The sequence below is a fragment of the Rousettus aegyptiacus genome, unplaced genomic scaffold (genome assembly GCF_014176215.1).
Source record: "Rousettus aegyptiacus isolate mRouAeg1 unplaced genomic scaffold, mRouAeg1.p scaffold_m13_p_5, whole genome shotgun sequence".
Lineage (NCBI taxonomy): Eukaryota > Metazoa > Chordata > Mammalia > Chiroptera > Pteropodidae > Rousettus > Rousettus aegyptiacus.
In genome coordinates, this window is record NW_023416308.1 from 25,335,157 (window position 1) to 25,350,470 (window position 15,314).

General features: G+C 39.5%; 2 protein-coding genes across 6 annotated transcripts; one reads left to right on the forward strand and one right to left on the reverse strand.

Annotated features, from left to right (window-relative positions):
• The first annotated feature begins 1,251 nt into the window (after positions 1–1,251).
• HYLS1 (HYLS1 centriolar and ciliogenesis associated) lies at positions 1,252–12,479 on the forward strand. Of its 2 annotated transcripts, none has more exons than XM_036221105.1 (3): positions 1,252–1,343; positions 9,062–9,179; positions 11,145–12,479. In XM_036221105.1, exons 2-3 carry the CDS (start codon positions 9,166–9,168, stop codon positions 12,070–12,072), a joined length of 942 nt encoding a protein of 313 aa, XP_036076998.1. In that variant the 5' UTR covers positions 1,252–1,343; positions 9,062–9,165; the 3' UTR covers positions 12,073–12,479. The 2 variants fall into 2 exon arrangements, with proteins under 2 accessions (XP_036076998.1, XP_036076999.1); XM_036221106.1 differs by lacking the exon at positions 1,252–1,343 and adding an exon at positions 9,475–9,613 and having other exon boundaries at positions 8,537–9,179.
• On the reverse strand, positions 5,669–14,507 carry LOC107498944 (pseudouridine synthase 3). Of its 4 annotated transcripts, none has more exons than XM_016122649.2 (5): positions 14,412–14,507; positions 8,118–8,538; positions 7,436–8,001; positions 6,411–6,601; positions 5,669–6,275 (listed from the first exon to the last, which is right to left on the reverse strand). In XM_016122649.2, the coding sequence occupies exons 2-5, from the start codon at positions 8,490–8,492 to the stop codon at positions 5,965–5,967; spliced, it is 1,443 nt and encodes a 480-aa protein (XP_015978135.2). In that variant the 5' UTR covers positions 8,493–8,538; positions 14,412–14,507; the 3' UTR covers positions 5,669–5,964. The 4 variants fall into 4 exon arrangements, with proteins under 4 accessions (XP_015978135.2, XP_036076996.1, XP_036076995.1 ...); XM_036221103.1 differs by lacking the exon at positions 14,412–14,507 and adding an exon at positions 14,137–14,397 and having other exon boundaries at positions 8,118–8,534; XM_036221102.1 differs by lacking the exon at positions 14,412–14,507 and adding an exon at positions 14,137–14,397.
• Between the last annotated feature and the right edge of the window lie 807 nt (positions 14,508–15,314).

Below are 15,314 nucleotides of genomic sequence, written 5' to 3' on the forward strand. Positions count from 1 at the left end.
ACAAGAAATGAATCGGGAAGTTGGTGAGAAATATGTGGAACATTCAAAGCAGTAGGTCAGAAAAATGACTGTTTACTCTCGTATCTAAGACAAACTGAACATGGAGTATTTATGAGGAAAGAAAAAACTGTGTGCAGCAGTGTTAGGATATTGAGGATCTAAGGATAGGGCCATTTAAATCTTCACAACCTACTTCTGTCATCCTGTTTTTTTTCTTTCCCCCGACAAACCCAAAGTGCCTTAGAAGTAATAAGTAACGCCAAGGTCTTGAGACACAGGGAGAAGGATAAGAGGTAATATGAAGTATTTGGAGGAAAAAGATTAAACATTATTTTCTCCTTCTCGTTAAATGCTGGATTTTAAAAACAGCATAAAGTCATCCACCAGCACCTGCCTATTTGCGTGAGGACTTGGAGGACAAGTTGTTCAAGGCAGTGCCTAGGCTTATCTGAGTCGTGGGGACCTCAACCCTTTTGCTTTTCTAGGTCCCATCCTTAACAATTCCCAAAGCACTAGACCGTTTTTTATCAGATACGGATTCAAAACAAACAAACAAACAAACAAAAACATTGTTTTTAAGAATAAGACTAAGTGAAGGGAGTAGATGGGCGCATTCCGCAGGAACACCGCCTGTGAGCGGTCGTTTCAGCAAGGAAGTCAGTTTGAAAGTAAGGTCGGTGGGACTGGAGACAGCACTGGGTCAGATCAAGAAGCCTGTGAGCCTGGGAAAGTCCTCCCGCGCCTCCGAGCCTTCCCACAGAACCGCGTGTCGGACACGGGTCGAAGGGCTGATGCGCAGAGGCGGGAACCGGATCACGGCTCCGACCGCGCCGGGAACCCTCTGGACGCCACCGAGCCGCCCACAGTCGGAAAAGGTGAGACTGATTCCGTGAGATGGACGGAACTCTATAAGTCAGCCTCTCCTTGAGCCCAGCTAACCAGGCCGTTAAAGAAAGCTTGAAAGCCCTTCCCTACGGGTTGGGTGTGCCTAGCAACGCAGCAACGGTTCCGAGTTCGCGCTCCAGCGCCGCGGGGCACGGATTTTTCCCAGCGGACGCCCCAAACCCCCGACTACCTCCCGCCTGAGGGGAGGGCCAAGAGAAAATATAAGCCAATCAGGATGTAGACTCGAAAGGCGTACACCCTCAGGACCAATAGAAGGGAAGGGGGCGGGGCAAAGGACACCGATTGGTTCCCCGGGTTTTAAACCTCAGCTGCCGGGGGGTTAAGTCGGCCTCCGTGCTCCGGCGGACAGTGCGCCTGCGCAAGCTGCGGGACGTCAACCGACACCTGCGGGGCTGCTGTGCTGGAAGCTGGGCTACGAGCGCACCTCGGTGTGGCGGGTGAGTGGGGCGGGCTGGGAGAGGTAGAGGGGCTTCTCGGGGGCCATCCGGGGCTGGAGAGAGGTCGGGGCTGAGTACGTGGAATTGGTTTCGCTGTCCCGGTACCGATTCCCAGGCACGCAGTCCTGAGCCCTGACGGCCCTATGGACCGGATTCGGGGTTTCCTCAGGCCGCGTAGAGGTAACGCGCCAGCTGGAGCCCCCGAGGTCACAGTGACCGCGGCTCAATGCAGTGGACGGGTCAGGAGGGGCGGGTGCAGCGAGGGAGCCAGCCTCTCCCGAGGCCGCGATTATCGCAGACAGGCGACAGCCACATGCTGGCCTGGTGGTGCCCGACACCAGTCTTTCTTCCAAAGGGACAAAAGCTTTAGTCTTTAGTCACACCTTTTGTGAACTTCTAGGTGTAAACTGTACTAGAAGCTCTTTCCCTGATAAGTTAGGATAGCGTGTAAATTTGAAGAACCCTACTACAGTCCTACCCTAGAATGAAAATAAACTTTTTCCGATTATAAAAATTACACAATCTCATTGTTTTTACAAATAGATCCAAGCACTATTAAGTACGTATAAAGAAGGAATAGTCAAAATTCCATCAGCCATAGATAACCATCAAAATAAGTGTTCACATTTGTGCTTACTGCAAATATATTCAATATGAATACATATTTACATGATTATACTTACAAAATGTATTTTTATAATTGTACATTTTGAATATAATAAAGCATATTATTTAAAAAGCAGATTATGCCTTATCCAGTTAGTAATTTAGGAGCACATGTCAATGTCAAGTGTAGATATGCATTATCACTTTTAATGATGTGTGGTATTTGTTGCTATGACTGCACTGTATCATATTAGCTAACCAGTCCCCTAATGATGGATATTTGTTTATCCAGTTCCATCATCATGATTGAATAACATGCTAGTGATAATTGGTACTTATACATTTTTGCATTCTTGCCCAGTTTATCTCCTTCGAATAATTCCTGGAAGCAGATGATGGCTTAGAAATAATGGTACAATTTAAATTCTGATTCATAATGCCAAACTGCCCTCTCAAAAAATTGATATTCTCCCACCCCACCCACATACACAAAGAGTGTAGGTTGCTTATTTCTCCATACACTAACCAGCACTGGATATTGAAAAATCTTACCAATCTAAAACAATGTTTTTCATTTGCATTAATGAGATTAAACATCTTTTTCTGTTTTGTTATTTCCTTGGTAAATCATCTGTTTTCTTTATTCTGGTTGTGCGTGTACCTTTTAATAGCTTTATAAGAAAAATTTGAATTAGCAATTTTGAATGTTACAAATATTTCCCCCATTTTGTTGAGTCTTTCGATATGATTCTTTTTAGGGTGTTTTTTAATTTGTGTTGTATTATTGTGGTTCTTTAAGCTACCTTTTACCTCTCCAGAGGTAGAGGGATTTGTTCTAATTCTGCAGTAGCCTCCCTGTAACAGAATCTAACTACTGACCCAGCCCTCTGCTTCCACCCTTAAAATCCTTTCACTTGAAACTAGCTAAACCTGGGACACTTGGACGCTTAAGATTTTGAAGAGAAGGTATTGTTGGGTATTTGGGTTAATATTGTCTGTGTTTACTTACAAAATATAAGATGTTCTAACCTCTATATAAAAGTTTCCTCCTAAGATAAAGGATTATCAGGTCTTTATGTTAAAGAGAATTGACAGTTACCTGTGGACCTTACTAAAGTTTAGATTTTATTATTTGCAAACACTTATTCTCATATGTTCAAGAAAAAAGAGTGTGCTGTAATTTAAATGTAAATAAAATAACATGTTAATCATTATAGTTCGGTACACAAAACAATCTCTTTGGGCTTTAGTGTTGGAACTCTTTCTGGCCCAGAGCCCCATTCCATCTCTGTCCCTCCTTTATTCTGTATTCATCTTTCTAAGGTAGGTTTCTATTGCATGAACATTGAAATGAATGGTGTAATACTTCTTACGAAGCTCTATTTTATTTACATATCATATTTATTATGTTACATATTAGCTTTTTAAATGTGACATGTATATGTCTATATATAAAATCTCATTTAAAGTTCATAACCTATTGAAATAATTCCCTTTTTCCAACGAAGAAAGTAAGATCTAAGCCCTACTTTACTTCTTACATTTATTTAGTCCCTACCCTGGGTAAGAGACTTTGGAATTGATGGAAACATTACCTCAGATAACTAATTTTGCCGTTACATTTTGGGATTTCTCACTTGCTTCATCTGTGACGATTGTCCTGAATTTTTTTCTACGTTAACTACCAAAAATCATGTCACTAAAAACTTATTCTAGATTTGATGGTATAATCTAGTTAAACTTGAAAGGGTTTTACTTGAGACCTAAAACCCTGATCCTCTACCCTTTGGCTTCTATACATACTCCCAAGCATGACTTTTTAGTTAGTGCTTTTTGTCCCATGTATCATTTCTTTAGAGTTGATTTTTTTAAAAATAAGGAGTCACTTCCTAAATCTGTTCTTTTCTAGGTTTTTCTTTAATTCAAAAACTAATGGCAGTGAAGGTACATTGCAATAAGGTAGGAAGTTGAAAATAATTAAATGCTTTAGTTTGTCCTTACATGTTTAAATTGAGAATATTCTACTATACTCAATGGCTACACTAAAAATGAAAGTCTTTAACATCAAAATTCAAGGAGAAAACAATATTTAAGAACCTTAAGGACATTTTGAAATGTTGGCACATCAGGTCCCAAAAATCAGTGACATAATTCAAAATCCAAAAGGCCTGGATTGGTTATTGAGAATAAATCTTATTTGGTATCACTATTTCCCCATCTCTAAAATGGGGATCTTTTCCGTTCCTCCTCTGCCAGAAAGTGAAAGCTATTCTGTTTTCTTACTCTTCAATACAAGGTCACATTACTTTTCTTATACTATTTTACTTCCTAAACATGGAACTCTTTCAGGGAAGTCTTGTATCTGTAGCCCACTCACTACTAAGTTTCTGTATCACTTATATAGCATGTTTACTATTTATGTTAGTATTATTTCTAATTGTCCTATGTTAATTGTATGTTAGGTAGCAGCTTGAGAATATAAACCCTATTTATATACTTGAAGTTTTCAATGTAGGTAGGAATAAACTGTTGGTTGGGAAATAAAACTTTGGATCTCATAAACATGTAGTGTATCCTAATTGTGGATAAGTGATACAGTCTGTAATGATGAAAGCTGTTGTCACTTAGGCAGGTCTGCATTCTTTATGTTTATTAATTGCTATATAGAATAATGTATTATTTAAGAGAATAATATGTTTTGAATAAATATTGGTGTTTATATTTTCAGGGTTACTTATCAACTTTGAGAATAAGCAGAGTCCCACGTTATTTTCCTGTCTCAATGTCTCACATGTGCTTTAAATCTGAAACCTAGGAGTTATCCTGAAAGCCTCACATGCATTCACCCATAAAGTCCATTGCTTCTCCTTTCTTAATCCCAAATTCATCCACTTCTCTCAGTTCCCCTTAGTACAAATCTAGTCTAGGCCATCATCAGTTCCCGATTACTCCAACAGCCTCCTAACTGGTCCCACTGTCTTGCCCTCTTCCAATCCACACTATATCTAGGGAAATATTTTTACTACAAGTCTAGCTTTTTTTTCCAGTGGTGTCACAAGATAAAATCTAAGCCTTTGTAGGAAAGTGTACAAGACTCTACAGACATGACCCTTACTTACTTTTCTAAACTATGTTGTTACTCTCAAGCCATAATACTGTAGTTATCTGAATGCAGATGCAATAATCTTTAACCCTTTATACAAACTGCATCTCTGTCTTAGACACACTAAATCTCTGCTTCTCGTTCCCACTTCAACTGGCTCCCACTTGTTCTACAAGATTTAACTTGGGTATCTCTTTATAAAAGCTTTCCTTAAACCACTGGGACAGAAGCTGGTAAACTACATGGCCTATTTTCATGTGGCCCATGAGTTAATGTTTTTTACATATGTAAAAGGTTGTAAAAAAAAATTATATACAATACACATGTGTGTGTGTATATATGTATACACACATATATTTATATATAGCAGAGACCATTTGTCACTCATACAGCACTAGACTGATAAGCTTTGTAAGAGATGCTATGCCTTATTCAGTTAGGTCACTGTCAGGTAGTATTGTGCCTGGCACTAAACCAACTTATCAAATATTTAACTGATTAAAATTCATATAATTTTCAAGTCTTAGAAATGAGACACTTAAGCCAAACTTTTTAGGTACGTCCAGATAAGTAGTGAACATCTAATTTGCTTTTAAAAAGAACAATACAACAAATCTGACACTTGCAAGATCAGGCTTTAATGAATTTGAACACAAGGCACAGGTTTCCGTAGATACATCCCCATTTTCCATTTGCTTGTGCTTCCATCTCTTATTCCTTTTGGACAGGAATGAGAGAATGTTCGATCTCTTGTTCAAGCAAGAATTTCCTTAATAGAGCCTATGATCTTTTTAGTTTTGTTTTTTTAAAAGCTCATCATCTGCATTCTGGGACTTCTTGCAGTAAATATTTCCTTTCCTATCTGCCATTTAGGGAGCTGTTGCTTCCTAGATTTTGGTGAGTTTTCTGTAGTTAGATGATGCTTTTACTTTCTGTAGCAACACAGACTCTTTTTGTTGGTTTCTCCAAAATAGTTCCTTCTTCCACTAGTGTGTCATTACAGTCCCTTTTGGCTTCTGTTTCTTCCTCATAGAATAAACGTGGGTGCTCAATGCGTCCCCTACGTACAAAATGCTGGATCCGGGATTCTAATCCTTGGCATTTAGGACGATGCATTAGGGGCTTATATGTGCGCATTTTCACTCCTTCTACGAAGGCGCTGGTCTGCTTTATGACAGAAGGCTTAACATTTCTCCATTCTATCACTCCTTCTGTCTTTGGTCCTATAATGTATACAATCAAACATTACATGGGTACTTTACTACAAAAGAATCAAACTTTATATAAATCTACTTCCCCCATAACCCTGTATAACTTTCACTCTGGTAAATAATTTTATCCATGGATTTCCGTCATACCTGCCCCACAGGGTACTGCAACAGAGTCGAGCCCTTGCAGCATGCTATACAACATGTGAGTCTTCACAGCTTGATTAGCCCATTGTTGTTGTAGGTGGGTAACATTGAACTCATGAACCTCCCGGTCGTAGATCCACTTGATATTTTCAAATTTACAGTCATACAAGACCAGAGGAAATTCTACAGCCATACTAGAAAGAGAGATGAAAACAGTGTGGAGAAGACAGAGCAGCCATCCAAAAAATTCTTTAAACAGAGTTGAGTTAAAAGAAGGGGGAAAACTCTATGTCAATATTAAGTAAGAGCTAAGAAAATACAACACCATCCCTAACCTTGCGCAACATTATAACTGAAAAAAGAAAATGACAACAAACTCCAGATCAGCTGGCTAGGCTTGGCCTATATGAGGGTAAATTTCAATGATAACAAGTCACTTAGAGGTGAGTTGACCTGGCTCCACCATATTGCTATGAAATTAAAACAGCTGGTGGTGTTTTCCCCAAACTTGTCAATTTTGTATAGTATGAGGAGTGAATTATTGGTCTATCTGAACTCAGCCTGCTCTCTAAAGAAAAGTTGACTATTATTCCATTTCAGAAACTGAAAGATAGGAAAAACTTCAAAGTACAGTAGTATGACTCCTCCATAATTCAAAGCAAAGAAAATTTAATATAAATAGTTTGAATGCCCACTGTCTAACTTCAGCAGAACCTAACCATACCTCTTAACATAAATTCAAGGGGAAAGAAAATGTAGACACGAATGTGCTTTAATTTAAGGGGCCTGGTCCAAACACCTAATTCTTGCTACTGGGATAAAAGTGTAGAAGAAAATTCAAAGATACCACTCCCTCCTGCATGTTCACAACATTCTACAGGTTAGATTAAAAGCTTCACAAAGACAGAACCAGTTACTTAGTTATTCAGACAATTGTGGACAGAGAAACATATGCTAGAATATATTTTAACATGATCTAAGGGCAATAGCCGTTTTGTTATTTTGGCTTTTGTTTGTTTTTAATTTACCTGTATTGAGGTTTCTGGGGATTTTTCTCTATATTTAGCAGCTCATCGATAATCTCTGGCTTCTCCATTCCTTGGCCAATAAGAAAAAGGATAGCCATCATACAACGGACCTGATGATAAAGGAACGCCTGGCCAGTCACTTCAAACTGACATAACTGGAAAGGTTCTTGCCATCTCTCTTCGGCCAGGCCCTGGCCCACTAGCTGTACTTGAGCAGAAAGAATAGTCCTGTGAAAATTAATCACTCCATTGGCTACGTCCATTTTACATAAGTTCCTAAAATCGTGCGTGCCAACATACTTCTGAGCTGCACAGTTCATGGTTACAATATCTAAATCAGCACGAGGGAAGAAATAGCGGTAAGTCCGCTCAAGACAGCTGAACCGAGCACTGAAGCTAGGTTCTACAGAGGCCCAGGCCAGTACACGAATATCTGGAGGGAGCACCCGATTAAGAATGTGGGTATAACGGATTTCTTCGGTGGCACTGTTGACTTCATCTGTCGAGTTAAAATCCTCTGACTCTCTGCCTTTCGGAAAGTGAGAACGAAGGTCGAGAGAAATCACCTGTGGAATTAGAGAAAGACTGGTTAAGAGATACAAATTATCTGAAGCCTCAGTATGTACCCCTAGAATATATTGGTATTGCTTGCTTGATTTGAAAACAGTAGAGTGGCCCTTACCTGTCCAAAGGCACTAACTCCTTTGTCTGTCCTCCCACACCGGTGATAGTTGGATGTCTGTCTGCTTTCTATCAGTCGAGTCTTGGTTAGAGCCTCAAACAGTTTCTCTTCAATTGTATTGTTTGTGTTTTCCTGACTGGCAAAGCCCTGGTATCCCCAGCCCAGATAGGCTACCTTTAGGGCTGCATGTCTTCGACCATGAGCACTGAAATCAAATGCACGCTTAGCTTTTCCAGCTCCTGAAGAATTCTTGCTAACATCTGAGTCCTTGGTGTTGGCCTGTTTGTTTTTAAGTCTTTGTACCTCCTGCTCCAGTTCTTGTACTCTTTTCAGTAGTTTCTCAGTCTGGATTCTGTCTATGTCATTTTCAGCCATGATAAGACAACGCCAGGAATAAATGAATCATATGGGTCCACACTACCTAAAATGAGAGTAAAAGGACACAACCATTTCAGTGCTGAGTCCTTTGATCATGTCAGTATCTTTCCATTATGTTCAAATAGTATCTAAGATTTAATGTAATGCCTGAAGGATAGACTTTTGCTTCTGCCCAGGGATATAAGCATTAGCTTAATTATTATGGGTTTCTCATCTTCAGATATTATTCATTTCCATCCTGAGTGGCCAATTCACAGGGGAAAAGGGAAGTAGCATCAAAAATACTCAGCATTGTTAAGGTTTAAGTAGTGAGAATTTAGGGGAAATGACTGTAGATTTCATATATCTCTTCTTCATTAGCTGAGATGATTAAGGATTGGTATTATTGTTTTTCCCCTACAACATTTCCTTTTAACCTCTTATTATGTTTGTCTAATCTGTCTAGTCATAAGACTTGTTTATATGGAATGTATACATCTATGGTGAGTTTCTACTGCTTTCCAGTATTTCAGATAAAATTAGTGGCGTCTATGTTCTATCATCTAATACTTAGTTCTGTCTTAAAGGTGGTACAAAAGAAGCCTGCCTGACTGAAGAAATTTGTCACTGATCGTACTTTGTGTTGGAATTAGAACCTGGAGTCACGATTTTCCCACTTTAACCAGTTTTGATGGCAGAAAGACGGTAATTAAGCATCATGATTCCTTTAAGTCAAATATAATGCATATTCTGTGCGTCTGGTTGTTAGAAGAGTCAGTTTGGATAATGTTATTTAGGTGTCACTGTTGAAATTCCTGTCATGTTTCAAAAAACTCAGGACAGCTGAGCTGTACTACATCCTTAAAATTGGGACAGTACTGGAAAATCTGTGACCGATGGTTGGTTACTGCAGTAATAGATCATCACATCTGTTCTAAGGCTGACTAAGTCTAGGTAGCACATTTAATTTTTGCCCTTTGAATTTCTCCATCTATGATAGATTAAAAGGTAAAACATGAAACTATGAAAGTACTAGAAGAAAACATGGAATAACTTTCTAAAATCTTGGAGTGGGAAAGGCATTTCTAAGTAAAACACTGCAGAAACAAGTTTCTGCCAGCAAAAAATAAAGTCAGAAGGTAAGCAACAAACTGAGAATAAAAAAATGATAATGGTAAAGGACTAATTTCCTTAATATATAAGTATTTCATGAATATATAAATGGGTTTTAATATAAAAAGCAATAAGAAGTCCAACGACTTGAGAGGTAAGTAGAAAAACGAGCATTTTATAAAAAAAGAGAAAAAAATGTGTGAAAAGATGTTCAATTTTACTCAGTGAAAATAAATGTTAATTTACATGAGAACTATTTTTTACCAAACTGACTGCAACGGCTAGGAAGTTTGCTAGTACACCACTTTGGAGAAGGGATGGAGAAAGAAGCTCTATAATACACTGTCGGCACAACTTTAGAGGGCATTTAGTTACAGCTATCAAAGAGCACACCCATGCCTTTTGAGCCACTTATTACATTTCTAGCTTTCAACATACACATGTGCTTGCACAAGTATATAACAATTTATTTGTTATTCATTTTAACGTTCATTTTAAAACAAGACTGTAAGCCTAAATTTAATCAATTGTGGAATAGTTGAAAAATTATAGTACATCCATACATTGGAATTCTGTCCAACTTTAAACAAAATGAATGAAGTCTGCTAATATAGCTGGATCGCCAGGATGATCTTTAAGGCTCAGAAAAGGTACATAATATGCTCCTTTGTGATATAAAAACTGTGCATATGAATATGGAAAATTACTGGAGAAATCATAAGAAACTGCCCTTGGGAGGGAAACTTCGAAAAACAAGGGAAGAAGGCATGTATTTTGTCAGCTTAAAAAGAAAAATGGTAGGGACACAGGAAATAAATGGTAAGCAGGAGATACCTATCTTAGATCCAGTCAGGAAACTAGCATTGAATATTTGGCTAGTTGATTTGGGTACTAAAAATTATTTCATTGACAGGATACTAGAATGAACAGATTTGCTTGGGAACTGAAGATGCATTAATATGACTTATGCATAAGACTATGCATGAGCGTTACTGCTTTTGTGGGGGTTTTGTATTAAATTACTCTCGTTATTATAAGCAAGGATTCTGAAGCCAAATTGCCTGAGTTAGAATTCCAGCTTAATCTTGGGCAAAGTTATTTCACCTTTGTATGCCTCATGTTATTCATCTGTGAAAAGGAGATAATCAGAGTACCTACCCCAAAGTTGAGGATTACATGAACTAAATTAAATGCTAGATACAAAATGTATATTAAGCTTTATGCCCCTTTCATGTATCGGGCTTTTCTTAAAGCCATAACTCACCTATCCTGTCCTAGGAACTACTAAAGGTGGCAAGAACTACCAGGCAGTAGAAAGTAGGAGTGAATAAGAAATGAAATAAAAACTGTAATAGCTTCTCTAGAGCTGAGTTATTGCCCCTCCAAACTGTTCTCATTCTACCTAGTACTAACCTATATTTTATTATATAACTATTGCATTATGATTTCCTTAGCCATTCTTTCTCCTGACCACTATAAAGACAAGAAGGGAATGAACAAAAGAAGGGAATGAGCTGGGAATTTATTATCAGAACTGATGAGTTTTTTCTCTTGCAGAAGGTCCTACAGTGTAGGGGGACCAATGGAGGAACTCGTGGGACCTGGTGCACAAAAATGGGCCAATATGGATCCAGAAGAACGAATGTTAGTGGCTGCTACAGCTTTCACCCGTATCTGTGCAGGGCAGGGTGAGGGAGATGTCAGGCGAGAAGCCCAGTCTATGCAATATGATCCCTATAGCAAAGCTTCGGTTACCCCAGGAAAGCGACCTGGTCTACCTGTACAATTGCAGTACCCACATTTAGAAAGTAATGTCACTTCAGAAACAGTCTCAGAGGCCTCCCAAAGGCTCCGAAAGCCAGTGATGAAGAGAAAGGTGCTGCGTAGGAAGCCAGATGGGGAAGTATTAGTGACAGATGAATCAATTATCAGTGAATCGGAGTCTGGTACAGAAAGTGATGTGGATCTCTGGGACTTAAGAGAAAGGTTGATGAACCTGCAGTTCCAGGAAGACAGGGAATCCCCTGTTGACACTTCAGAAAAATGTAATCCACCACATGAATACCAAGGAATTTCTCAAGATCAGCTCATTTGCTATCTACGAAGAGAAGGAATGGGCTCTCCAGCTTATGAACAAGACCTGATTGTTGCCAGCCGACCTAAGTCCTTTATTCTCCCAAGACTGGACCAGTTAAGCCGAAACCGGGGCAAGGTAGACCGGGTAGCTCGCTATTTTGAGTATAAACGAGACTGGGACGCAATGCGGTTACCTGGTGAAGACCACAGGAAGGAATTACGCTGGGGTATCCGAGAACAGATGCTTTCTCGAGCAGAACCCCAATTCAAGCCTCAGCACATATATGTTCCAAACAATTATCTAGTACCAACTGAGAAGAAAAGATCTGCCCTCCGTTGGGGTGTTCGTTGTGACCTTGCAAATGGTGTCATGCCCAAGAAGCTTCCCTTCCCTCTTTCTCCTTCTTAATTCTTTTTTTTTTTTTTTATCTGTCTCTCCTTTAATAGGATTGTTTGGAATAACCTGGTTATTTATTTCCTTTTATTTAAATAGAAACAACTTGAAAGCCCATGGAACATTAAAGTAAGGACTTCACCCATCACTGATCTTTCCTAGGTGTATATCACACTGGTATCAGATACCACCTAACTGCCAAAATACCACTCTCAAATTCAGCAATTTAAGAGAAATCATGCCAGAGAAAGAAAAACTGACCTGGTGTTTTCTCTACTTGTCAGATTAGTAAGTAAAGTCAGCACTACTTCTGTTCTATAATCTTCTCACCTTTGGCCACTGTGACTTGCTGTTTTTATTAGTGTGTTTTTTAAAGTTGCTGGGGGAATTAAACTCATCCATTAAAAAATTTTGGAAATTTATGGATTTCCCCTTATATTTACTTAAATAATTTCCCAAGTAAGATGATCTCAAACCTGAGTTATGATTCTGCTTCCAACTGTACGCCCCATACTCTCACCACCTAGATGAGAGCCAAAGAGAAGGAACAAAACCTGCCCTTTACACACACAATTCTAAAGGAAAGAAGAAAGGTAACAGCACAGATACCCTCCATTACCAAAGGGAAAATACATTAAATCCAGATAACTGTGTTAAATGCTTTTTAATAGATGTTCAACAACAGCACTATATGACATACAGGATTCTAACCCAAGTTTTGTTTCAAAATTATTTAAATATTTTGCCCTCCAGGTGATACCTTTAGAATATCACACTTTTTATAATTTGCCACTGAAGTTGTCTTAGAAATTATGCTGATCACTTGAAGGCTCTTCCCACTATGCAAGAGCACTTCAACCTGCTAACATCTGGACCAGATGCAGACATAAACCCAAAATAAATTTGGCCTATTTGGGCAGACTAAAACACTAATTCTAGTCACCTTAAATTGAATCTCCTTGTTCTTGATGCTTCTAATCCCATAAGGAACACCTACAAACTGGAAATTGTCAGTTTTAACATTTGAAGCCATAAGAGTGATAACAGAAACAGTCTGCTTGTTCAAGGATAAATAGTTGTGTAAAAAGAATAACCTTGACCTATCTGCTAAAATACATTGTAATATTTAAGTTACATTGTTCGTTCACCCAGTTCCACTGCTAGAAATAATCAGTGATTCAGAGATACGTGTAGGATATATTAACTGAAAATATATAAAAACTGTAAACTATCCAACAATAGTTAAGTGATTAAATAGAACATAAGTCATTGGGAGTCATGGGAAGCTAATGGAAAAATGCAAGTGAAATAAACAGGTTGCAAACTATGCAGTATGAGTTCAGTCACACGCTCATATACACATGCAAAGCACAAGGAAAGGTGGAAACCTAACCCTGGGTAGTGAGATTAAAGGCAGTTTTTTATTTTCTTTATACCTTTTTTTTTTAAAGTTAAAAGCCACATGACATGCGAATTACAGCAAAACGCCCCAGTGATTTACCTTCTTTTTATGTATCTCAAAGCCCAATATTACTAAATAACACTTACAAAAGTAATTATCTAGTTCAACCCCTTATTTACCAAAGAACTAGTCCACAGGGGATTAAGCGCCAATAATAAGAGGACTTGAGCCCAAGACTCCTGAGTGTACAGCACTTTCTTCAGCACACCATACCCTTCTCAGGGTGAAGTACAGTGGTTCCCAAACAGATATGTAATACCTGGAGAGGGGTCGCCAAATTAACACAGAGAGTTTGTACGTACGCCAAGCAAGCATCGCCTGTGAACACTAAAACAGCCATCGCTAGTTCCAATTAATGATTTAAAGGGTTTTAGTCTCGAAAATATTAGTAACTAGTGGGATAGTAAAAAGGGCGTTCCCATGATAAACTTTATTTTAAACCAATGAAGGAAAAAGGTGCAATAACCACAGGGTCAGGAGACATACACCTAGGATCACTAACATTAGAAAGCAATCCCGAGACATCTGAAAAATATCGCCACGCCTTCCTCCCATCCCACAACCCAGTGGGATCCCGACCTCTACTAGTATTCGTTTTATGAACAAACAATTCTCACCCAGGCAGCGAGACTTCACAGGCCAAGGGCCCTCTCAGAATCGAATTAAAGCACCTCCTCTTGCTGCGAGTTTCCGCCAGGATCTCCAAGAACTACCAGACACAAACACAGGGTCTGAAGCGAGGTCCCACTTCCATATACCCGCGCTTTCATGAAAAAGATCAAGATTTGAAAAGTGGGAGGAAGAAAGAGAAACGTCCAACTGTTTGCCTACCCGTCAGCTCCTCTTTGAAGAACCCAGAAAATAACCCACCCCACCAAAAGCCCACACTTACCTTCCGGTCGTCGGCCACGCAGCTTTTCGCGGGACAGGAAGCTGTCACTTTGCGTCTCCCGGGCGCTCCCGTGGCCTTGTGGGAATTGTAGTCCAGCAGTGTGGGAAATGTAGTTTTAAGAGTGGGAGCGCAGGCTTGACACGGAAAACAGTCTGGCCACCCTTTCTCCACAACTATTTCATACCTATTTAAATTCGTACAAAGTTACCGCTGCGAGTCAAAAACGCTTATTATTAGAAACCACATGTAGTGGTTTCAGCGTCCCAAGACGCTGAAAACGATAACGATAACCTCAAAACAAAGAATCGAGGAGCCTGCGAGCGACCAACAGAGCTGGGAATCTGACTTCAGCACCACGGAGAGAGCATAACTAGATTTTTGTAGGTTTTTCCAGAGACAAAAACCAAATCTCAGATTCCAGTTAGAAAACTGGAAAAATTCTGGTTCTTTGGTCGAAGTTCAGCAGTCAGTACTAGAAGGACTCTCGACTCTCTCCAGATTCTGTAGTGCAGGAAGGAGGTGGAGGTTGTACCACAATGAACAGTTTTCTCGGGATTGCTTTAGCAAGGGCACACCAGAATTTAAATGAAAACAAGCCGGTCTGTGGAGGCATCACGGACATTTAGGAACACAGACAGAAGTTAGAACCTGACCAATTTAATTTCCTCTTCGCATCTTTCTCCTTCGAATTCATTAGTCAGATGAAACGTACCCATTCTGACCCTCCACTTCCCTAGCAATCTTCAGCCTTTCTGACTTATCACGTAGAAGCGGAAATTTCAGGGAAAACGCGGGCTCGATAATTTGAACCGGCTCTGGGTCCAGCCTAACCACCCGAGAATTACCTGGGGAGTGGTAGAAGGGTAAGGGAGGAAGACTTGAATCATTGAGAAGATTGTTGCC

What these genes read in the sequence shown, in the direction of transcription:
- LOC107498944 (XM_016122649.2), bottom strand. Translation starts at nt 8,492, where the DNA reads ATGGCTGAAAATGACATAGACAGAATCCAGACTGAGAAACTACTGAAA. An exon ending in GAGTTAGTGCCTTTGGACAG is followed by an intron (nt 8,002 to 8,117) that starts GTAAGGGCCACT and finishes CTAATTCCACAG; the next exon opens with GTGATTTCTCTCGACCTTCG. An exon ending in CCCCAGAAACCTCAATACAG is followed by an intron (nt 6,602 to 7,435) that starts GTAAATTAAAAA and finishes CTCTCTTTCTAG; the next exon opens with TATGGCTGTAGAATTTCCTC.